The sequence below is a fragment of the Amia ocellicauda genome, chromosome 10 (assembly GCF_036373705.1).
Source record: "Amia ocellicauda isolate fAmiCal2 chromosome 10, fAmiCal2.hap1, whole genome shotgun sequence".
Classification (NCBI taxonomy): Eukaryota; Metazoa; Chordata; class Actinopteri; order Amiiformes; family Amiidae; genus Amia; species Amia ocellicauda.
The window spans coordinates 22,689,208-22,705,937 of record NC_089859.1 but is presented as its reverse complement, the minus strand read 5'-3'; the positions used below and the strand labels follow the sequence as shown (position 1 = coordinate 22,705,937).

The 16,730-nt window shown below is 40.7% G+C and overlaps 1 protein-coding gene across 1 annotated transcript in view; it reads right to left on the bottom strand.

Annotated features, from left to right (window-relative positions):
• The window catches only part of LOC136760251 (histone deacetylase 9), a 113,555-nt gene that overhangs the window by 52,511 nt on the left and 44,314 nt on the right, over positions 1-16,730 (bottom strand). Inside the window, exons 8-13 of the mRNA XM_066715561.1 lie at positions 8,014-8,145; positions 7,158-7,273; positions 5,025-5,147; positions 3,951-4,158; positions 3,220-3,437; positions 332-610 (exon numbers count right to left, since the gene is read on the bottom strand). Coding sequence (XP_066571658.1) covers positions 332-610; positions 3,220-3,437; positions 3,951-4,158; positions 5,025-5,147; positions 7,158-7,273; positions 8,014-8,145 — 1,076 coding nt within the window. The remainder of the gene's footprint in view (positions 1-331; positions 611-3,219; positions 3,438-3,950; positions 4,159-5,024; positions 5,148-7,157; positions 7,274-8,013; positions 8,146-16,730) is intronic.

The window sequence follows — 16,730 nt, the reverse complement described above, 5'->3', positions numbered from 1 at the left end:
ACAAAACATTGAGAACAAGGTTGTACAAAGATCACTTCACAAATTCACAAGCAAAATCAAGCGACCTCATCGCCTCATGGACACCCAGACAGTTTTTAGTAGGCACGGTTCAGGCGATGGTTTCCATTTAGCAAAGGGGAAAAGAAAAAGATTTGCCGTGTGTTTTCTGACGGACAGGGGGCGGGGCTTAAGAACTGACTCGAATGACGTCATTTTTCTTCGTGCCCGGGATTGAGGATCGGGCGCACGTTCGAGTGTGTGTGTGCGTGTGTGTGTGTATTCAAATAATAGCTCTAATGACCAACCTGCGAGCAAAATCTTTCCCCTTTACCTGTTGCATAAATGCAGTCTGCTCCTTGCCCTCGCTTTGACTGCTAAGGCTTTCCTCGTCGCTGTCCGGTGGCTCCTCTTTCACTTTAATAACGCCTAGGTGAGCCCCGGGGAAATCTCCCTCCGAGCTGCTGCTGTTGCTGCTGCTGCTACAGTTCCTGCTCGTGCCACACGGGGGCGCTCTGTCCTCCTGCATGGGCTGCTCTCGGTGGTTCTCCTCTTCTGTCTCCTCCAGGTGGCTGCTGGGCTGCCGGAGCTGCTCGATGGACTTGGAGAGCATCTGAAACGGAGGAGGGCGGAGTGTTTCAGACATTCGACCACATGAAGCACAGAAATCCACCAGTATGTCCTATAAAGGTCCTTCGTTTACAGACAGAAGTATTCCTTTTGTAAAGATTTAATGCCCTTCCATTCAATAAGGTAGATATAATTAGATTGTATTAAAAAGAACAGTAAAAAGTACTCGAGAGTTCACGTAGGACTATCCTCTCCTGAACAAACTGATTTGCAAATTAAATTACATCTCAGTGATGTCAATTTATTTTTTTCTTCCTTGGAATTGCCTTCCAACTGTGCAGCTGGTAAACAGGATGTCACTGTGGGTGAGATATACTAGGACAAGTGGTCACGAATGCACTTTTTAGCTGTGTCTGCTTTAGTCCTATATAGTTGGAAGGATTATTTTAACATTAAGTAGTTAATCCAGCATGCGGTTTCATAGCTACTTGGCCGAACAGGACAAGCAGAGTGTGCCAATAAAAGGGTAAAATAATATCACCTCTTAAAAAGCAGTACCTTTTTGTCATGTAACAAAAATGGGATCTGAATTGGGCAGAGCTCTCTCAGTGCCAGAACTGCAGTTTTCCATGTTTTCAGGAAATTAAACTGTACATAATTCACAATGCGCCCCAGCCTCAGAGGGTGCAGAGGGAGAGAGAAAATGCATTAAAACAAGTCACCGTGTAGTTGTCAGAGCCCAAATAGGAAAGACTTCAAAGCCCATTCTACCTGCCCGGCCCGGCAGGGAAGGGGAACCGGCAAACACTGGCCCCTGAACACAGAGCCTGTATAAATCTCCAGCAGAGAATTACCTTTCTTCTTTGAGCATTAGTAAGGGCTTTTATACCTGCTTTCTAAATCCATAAGCTCTTGTAAAGATCTATTAACGTCTCCAATGCTGCAGGTAAAACGTTGCTAAATGCATCACCACTCTTGTTAATTTGACTGCTTGAATTTAATTGGGGTAATGATTCAGAAATTCCTACTGGTAAACAAAGGCACCTAATCCCTTATTAGTGCCATTTATAGCTCAGCTGCATCACTGTAGTTACAGCACTGTGGATGTGGGCAATCGCTGGGCCTGCTGATAATTCGGGGTTTGGTATTGATCACCACGAGAATATACTTTCACTTGGGTCCCGAGAGAAGCACAAAAACACTACATTGAAGTTAGCTAAAAGAAAAACCTCTGCATTTCTCTGTTGACCATTTACACATGCATAATTCAATGTACAAATATATATCTTATGTGTATCTCTTAAAGGCCTATCAAACGGTATTCATCAAATAATTAAAACTGCTGAAGTAAAGTCAGGGTTCTGTTTGTGATCAGAAGTGGGGATTTATCAATTTACACATATAAGTTGCGTTAGAATGCGTCACACGTGAATATTAATTTCATATATGTCCGAAACAGGACATGTTGAAAGTCCATAAGAAAGCTGGCCACTGATAGGAGCTTATCTGATTTGGGCTCTGAATGAAACCAAGACTGATTTCAGTCTTATCTCACTTGAAGTGTTTTAGTTTTTGTACAACGCTTTTCAAATTGTACTTCTATAACAGTCACACTCTGTTTCTCCAAAGAAGGCACACGTCGGCCCACTGGCTACTGTCGTGTCCACACAATGCATCCATTCAGCCCTTTTCCCATCACCAACTTTAGCCTTGCGTTTTCTCTGGGATAATTTTGGTCAATGGCTGGTTTGATAGCAAGGTCAAGGCTGCCAACACACAGAAACACAAATATTGCCACAAAGGAACAAAAGCATGAATTCGGGGCCTGTTTCTCTTTTGAACTTGATTGAATTCGATTACGCAGGGTCGCAGCATGCAGCTCCCCGTCTACGATAACAGAATTAGTGCGTGCTTTGCATTTCAAGTGCATTTGAAGTCGGACTGTGTTTCATTTCTGAGTCCAAGATGTCACATATATAGGATTCCTTCTCACACCCTTAAAACACAGAATAATGTGATTTTTATCCATCATTTATTCGTTCTATCCAGATGTTAAATCTGCATGTTGTTTTCTGCTTCTACAGACTCCACTATTACACTCAGTTCATGTGTTTATCAGTGTGTGGTCAGCACTTTCACATCTCTGTTGATCACTTGTGAAGTTGTATATAACTGCTTTAATCATTTTTTTTATACCATCCGCAATACTTAAACTGATGGACAGCAATAAAAAAACACTTTAAATAAAACAAGCTGCCATCCATAAGAGGTTTTGTTTATGCCTCCTCTGTGCCTAATGGTTTATTTTATGTTGGTTGATTTTATTTTATTTTATAAATTGAGTATGGTTTATTTGTTTTATGTATTTATTTTGTTATCTGTTTATCAATCTGTACAGTGCTCTGTCTACCCTATGAAGGGCACTATACAAATAAAAATTGATTGATTAATTGATTAATATACCAAAAAAATGAAATAATAATAATACTCTATATACTAGATGCATGAGTTTTGGATATAAATTCGACTGGCACAAATTTAAAGTTTACATGATTTGTCATCATGGGAATCTACAGCGATCCTGTCAGGCGACTCAGAGACAGAGGGGTTATGGGTCGGGTTGCTGACACAGGCTCTGCTTCTGTCTGATACCTTGTTGATCTGGATCTGCTGCTGGTACTGCTTCTGCTTCTCCAGGAACTGCTGGTGCTGCTGCTGTATGACCAGCTGGGCCAGCGTGCTCTGAGGCAGCGGCGCCGACTGGGTCCGGTTCAGAGGCCGGTGGCGAGGTAACTTGTGCCTCACGCTGGAGGCGGGCCGGTCCTTCATCGCCAGGGGAGACTGCGGCAGGACAGGGACGGCGGCCGGACCTGCACAGGGAACAACAGCAGTTGTTAAGCAATAATAAACGGGCATGACGCGGGAATACTCTGCCAAACAACGACAGCGGATGGAAGTCGGTTAGGTCCGCCAAGCTGGGCTACGATTGGGATTTATTATTGCGCTGCTGGCCTCCAACCTCTTCATTTACTTATTTTATAGATGTTCATTTGCAAACCCTCAGATAAAATCTTAAAGCAATTTCCTTTATATATTTTACTGAGGCCGGTAGTAACCCTTTAAAAATCCCCAGATCAGCTCTTTTGAAACCAGAGCCTGGGAGGAATTATTCAAGAGCTGGTAATGAATTCCCGCGAGGACGTGAAATATGACTCACTATCGTGACTGGAAACGACTTCACATCGCTGTCATGAGGACGAGGCGCGTAAAGGGATGTGTCTTTCTACAAGTATGGAGAGTCAATACACGTTTTCGCTTTTCTTGCCCATAAGAAAACAAGAATCACACGCAGCTTTTCCATGGGGAATATCGGACAGACCTACCAGACGTGAGTATCCTCTGCTGTCGCATTTGTTCCTTCAGTAATAAGTGCTGCAGCAGCGCTTGGTGGCTGTTGTTCACTTTAGCCTCCAGGGCAACCGGGGGGAGGCCTGGCTGTAGTGGCGACCCACCCAAGTACTGTCCGGGCAGGGCCTGGCGCATCACCTGCAGATTGACGTCTCCATGCTTTTCCTTCAGAGCCGTGGCTGCCTGTTCACATGGACAAATATGATAGTTCAGTTCAGTTTTTAATTAGTATAGCGCCCTTCACAAAAAGTTGCCACATGGTGCTTCACATAGAGCAAATAATTAGTTAATTATTTAATAACTAGTTAATACTCTAGTTTAAGAATTACAAAGTCTTCCACCACTATTAAGGACTTTGTTTACTAGATAATAATAATAATATTAATAACCCCTACTTTCATTGCTACTTCTAAAATATCCAGTTTACAACACCAATTTCTGCTCCGTCAGTAAATATAAGACGTTAACAGATGTTGCAATGTGTCCTATTGTATAAATCTAGGAAGAAAAAGCTGGTGCTTCAACATATCTGATTGGGGGAAGAAAAAAAAACGTCTTATAAAAACTGAACATGATCCATTGCTGCCTGTGTTATCTACAGTTAAAGTAAAGCACACAGTTACTTTAACTTTTAAATGATGGTGATGAATTAGGTGATAGCGAAAGATAAGATCTCTGGCCGGCCCTGGACACTGTGGCCTATTATTTATCTAAGGGATATAAAATCCTCCGAGGTGAGAGGTCAGTGCCCTGCAGCAATACATTAATCCTATGTGCCACTGCCTGCAACTCTTTCAACAGGTCCAGAGGCTCTTAACACAGTGTTAACCAGAAAGTATTTTCCCATATATTTTCTGAGGGGAACTTATTATTATTGATTATTGATCTAACCCAAATATTGTTTGCATGCTAACGAGCTCCAAGCCAGACTGAAACCCGACCCGTGTGAAATAAGATCTCAGTGGATGAGCTTCTCAACTTCACCTCATATGAAACAATATTGAGGGCAACACAGAGGGATACGAGTTTATATGGTTGCAATAACTTACATTAATTGGTGAGGACACAGCTGGAAGTCCCAAGGTAATATTGGGTAATGAAGGGGATGTGTAGAGACTAAGCAAGGTCATCGATTCTTCAGGTTTCAAGACCCTTTGATGTGAGAGCAGACGCTGCGAGAGATAAATGGCACACATTAACAGTGCAACCTAGGGTGTCTACAGACCATGGGTGAATTCCTACAAGAGTCTTCAGAAGAAAGCAGGAGTTATTTTCTTCAAGAGGAGACCTCTTGACTGTAGGAGACCAATGTAGTGGTTGAGTTTAACCAGTCGCATGGTAATGTCCACACACACACACACACACACACACACACACACACACACACACACATCACAGAGGGGATCTCTGGTCAAGCACAGTTCCTTTATAGATCAGAGTTGTCCTTCAGCATGTGGTCTAAGGATGCCTTGTTATTCCTTGCCACCCCCAGTAGTCATTATAGAATGACCTGTATGTGGGACATCCGCTTCATATTTGCCCCGGGGGAACAGTTGCCTCTGAAAACGAATACCGAATGTAACAGTACAACAACATTGGTTGCTTACGCTACAAACAGGAAGCACATGGGTGACTCTCGATGAACCAGGGCATTGCGAGAGATAGTTTACAGGGAGTTTAAGCTTGTGTCAATATAATAACAGTCCAGTATGTTGTTAGTACCTGGGAGTCTTTAGCAAACCATGCCTGGAATATCAATTAGGCTGAAATCAAGACGGCCCCCACCTCGTCCCTTTTCTTACATTTAACAAGAGGTTCATGGGAGAGTAAACATAGTGCATGTTTTCCAAAAACACAGCCGGTCAATAAAGACTGTTTGGAGATGCGTCATGTCACCCGCCCTCGATTATGTACGTTATTGTGCATCGACTCCGGAGGGAACTTTCTCTGCTAACTGAGTCATAAATCAATGAAATTTACCGAGCAGTGCTTTCGAAAACACAATGGGAGTTTTATGCAGAAAGAGAAAAGGATCCACAACTGCCAAAGAAGATAAGTCATTCAAGCTTTCATACGGCCTGGAAACACAATATAATTTAAACACCTAGAATAAATGACTTTGTGCACCACAATGCTCAGACCTCCACATACACAAGACCCGAAGATTTATTTAAAGTCTTTAGCTCACAGCGGTGGGGAGAGTTCATATTATTAAGAAGAGATCTTTGTTATGAAACACTTTGACATCAGAGGCAGAACATTCAAATCAGATCAGTTTCCACATATCAGTTTCTGTTTCCCTTGACAGGAAACGTATTTCCATACGAGGCCGATAGCGGGTAAAGCGATTTATCGTTCTGACAGGCAGTGCATATATAATAAGCGCCCTACCTAATCTGTGTAGAGTAGTGTTTTGCTGTTCTTTAAAAAGCAAAGAAACACCTACACTGACTCTTTGAAAGTCAAACCAGGAAGCCCACTAGGAATATTAATATAAAGAGGATTAATAATATGTTTGCGCAAGATAAAGCACCTACACTCGTGTGTGTGTGTGTGTGTGTGTGTGTGTGTGTGTGTGTGTGTGCGCGTGTCTCTCCACATAAATTAAAGAGGTCATTATTTAAATCATTGTGTTTTGAAGAGGCATGAGTAATTTACAATTTTATAAGTGAGTTTTTCCCCCCATTTCTAAAGAGAAATAAACAAAAGCAATGGGTAGCACTTGCTACGAGCCTAAAGCGTCGGATCTCATAAAACAGTGGCTGTGCTTTCGATGGGCAATAGCAAAACAGCTTCTGAAGGAAAACCACCCAATCTACCACAGAGGAAAATAAATCAGAAACCCTTTGGAGATTTTGTTTGTGCTGAGTATTTTTATACTATGCGTGGGGAGTCGTATTCAGTAAACCGTGAACAACTGAGTGGCGCTGGGTTGTGCAAGTGACTGGGGCTACCCAGAAGCCTTCACTACCTGCCCATTCCCAAACACATTTCATTCACAGGGTCAATAAAGACCCCTGGAAATCTAGACCTGTAGATGTATGGAATATATTGAGCTTTCCTTGTCACATTTCTAATCCTAAAACGTCACTTTCCATACCTATATTGCATCCTGCTAGTTTTCTACCTCGTCCACAACTATTAGACAATATGGAGGTGATCCATCTGTAGAGAAGGGTTACCTCAGTTTGAGCTGTAGTAGGGAGGGAGGATGGCCCATTCTCGGCTCCTATAGCGGTGGATCCGCTGTTTGGAGAGCTGGGACCAGAGCCCGGAGCGCTGTTACTGGCGGTGGAGTCTTCATGGAGAAAAACGGATAAGAAAGAAAAGACCAGAGTTTACTGTCTATTTACTCTCACTAAAGAGCACCAGAAAATACACCAAAAAATATGTCTTTCTCTTTAAAATCCTACTCATTATTCTTGACTCTAGATCTTAGCGTTGTCCGGGCATCGAGAAAGGGTGACGGCCCCGAATCAATACACAGACACGGCATCTCAGCAGTAAACCTTATATATATATGATATATCTCTCTCTTTTATTACTGAATCATGTCATTCCATTATAGTAACAGGATCCCCTGAAGCGAACATCGCTGTCTGTCAATGGCCGTCTGATCTGGTGGAAAAATCATTGAGTGTATTACCTACAGCACACTGGCCACGGACGACGGGCGAGGTTGTGTAAAGGTAGAAGGACAGGCGAACACATCGGACGGCAGTACTATATAAAGGGGGTATTTGATCTCATTGCAAGTGTGAAAGAGATTAGTAGAAATATGACTCGTCCAAGAAAAGCATCTTTTAACACCAGGAGGATGCTTGCCCAGAAATGTGCATTTGCATTGTCGTAGTTTGATAACGCACACGTTTTTGTTTGTGCTTTCTTTTTTCGGGAGATGAATGACAAATCATTGACCTGTGATTATCTAGAATGTTTTTTAATGGTGCATCAAATGATCTAAACCCATTTTGAGGGGTGTCTGAAAATAATTTTATTTACTTTATGACAAGAAAAACTGTTATTTTTCCCCCTTACCTGTCAGTTCATATGTCCTTTTCTTGTATGCATTGATTACATTTCCATCTTTTCTTCTTAGCAAGGGACTGCTTCGTCTCTCGGCTACTTTCTGTTTTAATCTCGAACGCACTTTCAGGTTGGGTTCGGAAGCTGGGAAAAAATAAAAAACACAACATTTTTGTATAAAACCGCCCAACAAAATGGCAACTGTTCAAGAGGCATGTTTCAGTAATTATCACGTGGGGTGATTAAAGTTATTGTTAAATCTATTCATTCTTCAATTTCTTCTTCTTTCTTTTATTATTATTACATGTATTCTTGGGCATGACCATAAAGGCCATGCAAAGCTTCCTGGGATAACAAAATATAAATTAAACTGGAATGGAAATTTGTTCTCGGTCATCTGGAATAAATTAGTCTCCACGTCCCAGCACAAATGGATCGCCCTGCTACCTACAGCCTCCGTCACCACAAGCCTGATACAGTAGCAGCACTTAAACTAACACAAAAACACGGGTGGTGTTGTAGTTTTACAAGTAAACCAGAAACCCCAGTTCCTAATCGAAACCAGAGATACACTGCGAGAAGCGAGACTGCATCTTATCTTAAAGCTCGGGTTTAACGCTGAACTAGTCCAGACCGAGACTCAAATTAAGTCGAAATGCGGCACACTCAGAAACCAGATCAAAGCAGCTTTGGTTTAAACAAATTAGTGTTCCGTACACAACGATACAAAAAATTTACAAGTGCGGTTTGGAAAGGCCTTAGAACTGAAGGTGAAATAAGTGACCCTAAATACACAGATTGATTCGATCATAGACGTTTGTGACACCCAATGTAACTGACATTCCTCATTTAAATCAATGATTTCCATGGAAAAAAGGCCAGTCATATAATTTCCATGCTTCTGAAAAAACAAATGAAAACAAGAGAGATTGATATTTGTATCCTAAGAGTCGAGCAAAAACAACTTTGGTCAACCATTACCCATAAGCCTCTAGGGGCCTGTTCAACCAGGATATGTACAGTAATTTTGTGTGTTTATTCGATCTTGAAGGCCACTGGAATCTGCATTTGATGATGTCCTTCCACAACCACATCTTCTTCGAGAGGGATTAGTTTGTCGGGGGTTTAATTGATATCAATACAGGAAAAGTATGTATATACTCAACATGACTAATCAGATGCTGCCGCTAATCATTTCTGGGGCTGTGTGGAATACATGGCAACAGGCACCATCTGGCGTTGCATCATCGGTGGCTGACCAGGGTCGTCAACTAATCAGTCAGTGGGGTGGCGTCCTTCACAATGACAAGGAGAGCCGGGAGACCGTAACAGTTCACTTTCTGCAGATGTTGAACAGCCACTGCAATGACAGGTCTGCCTACAAACAGACACACGAAGCTGAACAAGTGGCGCATGGTTTTGGGAATCGGAAAGCTGCGTGAAGCTTCTGATCCGCAGTTGAGAAGTACTCTTACTCCTTTAGCAGGGCCTCGCTTCCTGAATATGTGGACATTATCTATTTGTCCAATGGACTGTAAACATTTGGATGCTGTGGTAAATACTGTGTCATCCCTCCGAAGAAGCCCCCCATTTAAGTGGGGCCTATCCTACATGTATCAAGTTATTTTTTGATGCTGTACTTCCCTTCATATAATATTAGATTATTTTGCCCCTTTTTTCTTATATCCAGGAGAGTTCAAAGAAACAGAAGATGAAATAATAGCAACACATCACGCCCAGCTCTGGATGAAAATGTGAGAGATTGGACTACGGGATTTTATTTTATTTTCGAACGTTTTCCTAAAGGGATGGAACCCAGACATTTTCGCAGCAGAGGTTGATGTCGTTTATTGAATCTACGTGTTACTGGCTTAGTAATAATAGAGAGAGTGAACTCTATTTATAACGCCTCCCAGCTGCCGAGCAGTAGATGCTTTCCAATCCAGCGGTTTTCTAATGTGATGTAAATCCTCGGGGTGTGGGTGAGAGCCCTTCAGAGCGGGCCGGGGAGCTGCTGGAGAGCCGCATGAATCTATTTCATGCCTGGCTGCCCTGATTGCTTTCTATTTTTACAACACTGCCATCATGCTCAGCATCCAAATCAATTGCAGACAAAAATAAAAAAAAAACAACAACAACAACAAGAAACCCTGGAAGTAGCCTAGGTGTCTCTGCTCTGCGTCCTCGTAGCGAAGGCAACACGACAGGAAATTATGATTTACGCGTTTGAAATGAACAGCAGAGACGCAAGATTTCCATCACATTTCGACTGCAGAGAGCACAGACACCTGGTGAGAGAATTGTTTCCTCCCGTAACACATCACCTGAGCAGTGATTGATGGCATTAAATAATAGATGTCGTTTATCATTAATACGTCGCCTGGGGTTTATATAGTGAAATGCAACAACGCTTTTTTTTTACACCTTGCAACCAACATACTGGTTTTAAATGTCCTCTAATAAATCAAAACAAACATGCAGGTTGTTGCTGTGTTGTTTCCTTGTCACTTTCAAAACTCAATTTAAGCATTTGGGCCGCATAATGCATGCCTGTATTAGCTTTATTTGGCTTCCATCAGTGCAGTTATGCAACAGGCAGTTTCCAAAAGAAGACCAGGGAATTGTCATGCTTGGGTATTTAGCTCTTGTTTGTATCTTGGCTGAAAAAGAGGATCTTTAACTTCAAATGGCATCAACAAACCAACAAACCAACACAAACAAAATCACACACACAGCTGCGATCATCTTGAGCATCAATCTGCTGCTCTGAGAGGAGGGTTTCTCTCTCTCTGGAGGATAGCGTGTGGTTCTGTTTGTTCTTTCACAAAGACGGTTCATTTTTCATCTTCCTTGGCTCTGATTGCTTTATTTTATTTAAAGTATAGATGTATATGTCCAAGGGAAATTCCCCAAAGTAGCAAGTAAGCATATTGTGTAATTGTTTGATGTGACAATAGCAGATTAGAAGTGGTCTGGATGTTCTTTTGGAAATGTTCTTTATTGTTTTCAAGAAGCCAAATCTTTTATGAAAAGTTTTTTTTTTTTTTTTTACCTCAGAGGCCTTAAATAATTTTATACCACAGCCAGGCCCTCATCAATGTCATATTTTTTCTCAGTTTGTTACATTTTCAAAGTACTTTTTCTATTTTTCATATAAAAAAAGTGCCTACATTTTGAGCATTACCACGACAACAACAAAATAAAACTCAGGCTGCTGAAACATAACAAACTAAGAAAGAAACAGTTCAGTTGGATATATTTTGCTAGACAGTATCACTCTCACATAGAAGAAATGGATGGGAATTTAATATTACTTTGTTTTTTCCTCAGCAGCAACAAGAAACTGAACATGTCTTCCAAGAAAGTTATTAAACACTTTCTTAAACTCCCACTATCTATTCTCCTTCCACACCAGAAATGCAGTTAAACGGGACAAGACAGAAAAAAGGTGCACTACCTCTACGTCACTAATCGGGGGTTATTTTAACTACTGCTCCATATTACGTGCTCTAAACTAAATCTAGTCATATGCTATGTTTAAGATAGATGGCAAGCAAGCAGAAAATTACAAGAATAATCTACTTTGCGAGGGCTAAGCTGCTCTGGGGGTTATGCTCCAGACCTCTTTCACTGGATTATTATCAACTGTCGGCCATGTTATTTCCATACTACTTGTTATAAAAGACCACGTGCAGATCTGAGAATGTTTATGTCCTGAAGTGTTTAGCTATTTATGACTGCTCGACTTACATGAGATTGTTAAAGAACCATCTCAATATAAATACACTAACGTACACTGTCATCCCTCTCCAAGTTCAGCAAAAACAAAAAACGGAGTGATGGATGGCATGAAAAACAGCTAATTTACACACGGCAAATTGATTAGAAATGTCAAGAATTCCTTTGACATGGATATGGCACTAGAGGTCAAAAAGATTAGGGGTGCTTGGTCCGATCCTGTCATAGAATTGCTAAAAGCATGTTTTACCTTACTGTGCGGAAACATCAGAGTTCTTCACATGCAGGAGACACCGCACATGTGGTAGTCATAGAACAATACAATTTAGGGAAATGCACACACATATATATATATATATATATATATATATATATATATATATATATATATATATATAGTATAATGAAGTATAATATGGGACTAAAAAGAAAGAAATCAACAGACGCCCACTGTGATATTTTTAATTGATGAGAAGCTTCTGGCGAATAGCTTTGAGTAGCTCCTCACCTGCACAGCACTTCCCTGCACAGAGAGGGAAACGGCCAGCCAGACAGCTGCTCTCGCCATGTGTATTTTATTAAGGATGGCTGCACCTTCCCATTGCAGCGCTGATGAAAGGGCTGATGCACCGAAGGAAATAAACATTTATTTTCGATGTCGTCGGTGAACGAGGAATAAAAATGAGACGTTTCCAAGTTAAATCACTTGCTACAAGTTCTATGTGTGTGTCTTTCACAAATTCAAAATGCACTCAGTATATAATTAGGCTCTCAAATGTTATACCTATAGGACCTACAGAAAGGATATTCTTTCTTTCTTAGATGCAGCATCCTGCTCCAACTAACATAAGAGAAGTGAATGCAAATTTAAGGGGATTTTACTTTTATGCTGAAGAACATTGCTGCTTTCTTAATGTTGTCAAAAGCACAAACAAATGGGTTATGTGACCAAGCAAATTAAGTAGTTCGGTACTGAATATCCTGATTCAGGTAGAGGTTACATGGGGGGGAATGAAAGTGCTCAATCTGCGTCTGCAGGGGAGGACCGAGACGCGACGCTATGGCCGGTGCACTTGGGAAACCATGAGAGAAACCTCATATCATCGCAGGGAAAGGTCACCTATCCAGCTAGCGCCACCGCCCTGTACTGCCACGATTGAATACTGTCAGAATAGCAATAATGCTTTTAGAAAATTATATTACTTTTGTTATAATTGTTCATCTTTCTTCCTGAACTTTGGGGGGAAAACATTATCTTTAAAGAATTATAAATCTTTTTCTGCGGACAGTAAAACTAAGTATTAAACCTCCGATTTATTTTATTGCAAATCCAAGGCGAAATTTGCAGTAAAGTGGTGATACTAATTTTATTCCTTAAGCAAATATTGTTGTTTGGGCTAACTGACACTTGATGAATATTGGCTATTAGAAAAATACCACGAAAATATTTGTTCAACAATTAGCAAGGAGGTTTTACATGCAGTTAATTCAGTGAGAAAATATATGAGCTACTTCTGATGTTGATGTAAAGACCTGCTATTAAATAATGTTTTAACTGTGCAGCTCCAGTCATTGTGGTTCAGTGTGCTAAAGCATTGACCCATTTAAATAAATACCTCAGCAAATTCAAGCAAGTCATGCAATGGGGTCTAACTGTCGACTGTTTGCTCTGTTAACTATTGATATCAAAATGTGTGAGTTTCTAGTTACTATAATATTAAAATTGCCATGTTTATTATATTTCAATGATTCAAACTATGCAGCCTGTCTAAATATAATAGCATTCAATGTCTTTTAGGACAACAATTTAATACAACAGCAAAAGAAAAACTAAAATACTATTCAAACAATTGAGCAAATCCTAAACCACATTCACACGTTTCACTTTCAGCAAATCAAATCTGCCTCTCTCTGACCCAAATCAGCCTTCTCACTACACGAGTTTTGAAATTCAAGCTTTCAGCTGGTGTGGGGCAGTCTAATGGGCTTCCAGGATCTCTTAAAGGAGCCCATTTGGAAAAATAAACATCCCTGTCAAATTCAATTCTGCCCCAGCTCCGTCCTTCAGTCCTGTGACAGCTGCCAATCCCCTGTTTTTGATGGCTACTCCGATGAGGAACAAGCGGTACCTTTGTATCTCCCACATGCGTGCCAAATACAGACGAGGCTTTAATGAGGACAGACAGGAAGTGGGGGAAGGGGGCCTCTTGTGGAAAAGACCACATCTAGAGGCTGAAACCTGAGGAACAGGAAGTGAGCATTTGGATGTTCTTGTCAATGCAGGAGAGAAGGGGCATTTTCATTACAGTGAACACCCAACTGTTCAGAGCTATCAGGGTTTTAAAAAAGGGTGGCTTTGAAGTTTAGCAAACAACGAGTTGTGACTTTCTCCACAGAATACGGTCCTTTCTTTATTCTTCTGTTTTAATGCATAGGAAATTCCAGATAACTAAAAAGGGCCCCAAATGAATTAGGGCAACCAGGGGTTATATTTATTTCCAGTTAAAACAAGGTCAACTGAAATTAATATTGTCGGAGAGACCTGCCACATAATTCTGCAGAATAAAAACAGACCAATGATTAAACTGTAATCAATGCACTTAAGGTTCACTTACAATTCAAAATTAAAAAGTCATTAAAATAAGACAAAGATAAGCTGAAAACATTACAATTCAACGAGTTTAAAATATTCTCCGTAGAATAATTACACTCATTCTTCAATAGGCCCTCAGAATCACTGGCAGAAACTGTATTTTTAAAGAAAAATGTCCCTGTGTCAGTGTTATCATCTCCGTCTCGAGAAACATGCTAAGAAAACGTTCAGCTGCATGAAAGCTTTATGTTGATATTATGACATCCTGTACTAGCAATGTTTAACTTGAAAAGTGGAAACCCCTGCATTCTTCTCACAAGTGAACCATTATTTCATAGATTGGTTATTTTGATTCTAGAAATCTGCCCTAGCCTTTAAACCTTGATTTACAAGAGCCTTTCTTGAACCTATGATTGCTAGCACAGCACTTTTTCTTTCGAGGTAATTGTTCAAATGAGTACAAAGTGACATAATAAACACAAATCACTTTCATGTTCATCTGAAGTGTTTGTTTAAATGGAACAGACTTCATAATTAACTAAAATGAGTTTACATTTTGCATATAGCAGTCTGCACAACCTGGGATATTACTCCCACTGCCGATCGCTTAATTACATAGATATACAATGTGCCACTCCATATGGTAGAGTAATTTAGCAGGTATAATTGTATACTACCGTAATTCAACAGGACACAAAGGGGAAAGAATGAAATGCAATTTCCTTGACTTCACAGGAGAATTATGTACAATTTCAGCTTGCTGCACATTTCTAAGGGTTTGAGCCGTGAGGGAGGTATCATTTTTATTTATATTGCTCTCCTATGAGAATTCCCCAAACATAAACCCAGAACGTATGCTTTTCTTATGAACAGCCCTTTAATACATCCGTGGCTCTAACTTCAAAACCAAATCCACCTGCAATTAGCAACCTTTCATTAAGTCTGACTTTTTTCTTCTCTCTTTTTTCTTTGTAATCAGTTGTTCTCAACCTCCCATCAGGCCTTTATCAGCATTAAATACCTTTTAAACAGACCCATTGGCCAGGAATGCTGTTGGGGTTTAACTGGTGTATAGACATCTGCGAATCTCACGAAGAACCTACTAAGAAAGGAAAATTATATATTTACACTAAGCTTATGCTTAAAATATAACTGGTTTATGTTTTACTGGCATCGTAGCTCAGTTACTCCCACTCTGGAGAATTTCCCTGACTCCATCGCTTACTTCTACTCAGACACTGCACAGTTACTACAAACTGACTAAATGAAAGTCCTGAACCATTCTTGAGGGCCCAGTCGTGCACGTTATACACTTTATACTCGTGTGATATACATTTCTTGGGTGCAACATCATGCCATTCTTCAGCATTGTGTAGTACTGTTCACATGATGATGATAAGAAATACACAGCCAGTCAAGGTCTGAATTACTTTGACACAAAATAGTTGGCCAACTATTTCCCCTTTTATATATGGTGTACAAACTTAAAAGGAGTATTTCAGGGCTAAATTGCAGGGCTAAATCGCAGGGCTAAACTTTCCAGCTCAGTCTATTCCAAGTCTATTCCAATATCAAATAGGTTTGGAGTAAATTAGATACTTTGACTAATTAAAATAAAATAAATAGACATTCCTTAAGAATAAAAGAATCTCATATGAAGAACGAAGCATCACCTCTGCTAGTTAATTCATTGTCATTGTGTGGCGGATAAATACAGCACAATCCTTTTCTAAATGTGACCATTACGCAGTGCGAGAGCTGCTTGTGTTTTTCCTATGCGCTTCAGTAAGTCACCATAAATACGACGGTTACATAAAGCAACAATACATTTAATCCCTTAATTTCATTCTCTCGAACACAGAGGTCGGCGCAAAAGGAGAAACAGAAACACAAGAGGGAGACGTCGAGATGGCTGCCGCCTACGATCTTTTTTCCAGTTTGTAAAAAGGCGCTCGGCTATTATAGTTCTCCTGTTTAACTGCATGCCTTTATGCACCACAAGAGTGGGATTTACACGGCAGTGCTCATTTCGGTACATTACTTATAGTGTCACTGAATGCTATTGACCCCCAGGGGTGAGGAAGAGAGTTCAGCCTGGCAACAAAGGTCAGGTTGATCCAATTAACAAGGCTGTGCTGGGCGGTGGTTGTTCCTGTGACACTGCTGTCCTCCGGGCTCCTCGGTGGCCAAAGGGCCTGCAGTGGCTCTAATGCAGGACAGTGTGGTCACATTCTCACTGATTGGGGGCAAAAGAGTTACGCTTTAGCTTCACTAGACTTCATTAATTCTGACCTTCTTCCAAATCATTTGTTAGACCCTACATTAACCTCAGGATTAGCCACTATAGAGTAGTACCCTTTATCATTACTTTGACCTAAAATGTAAACAGGAGCTTTTG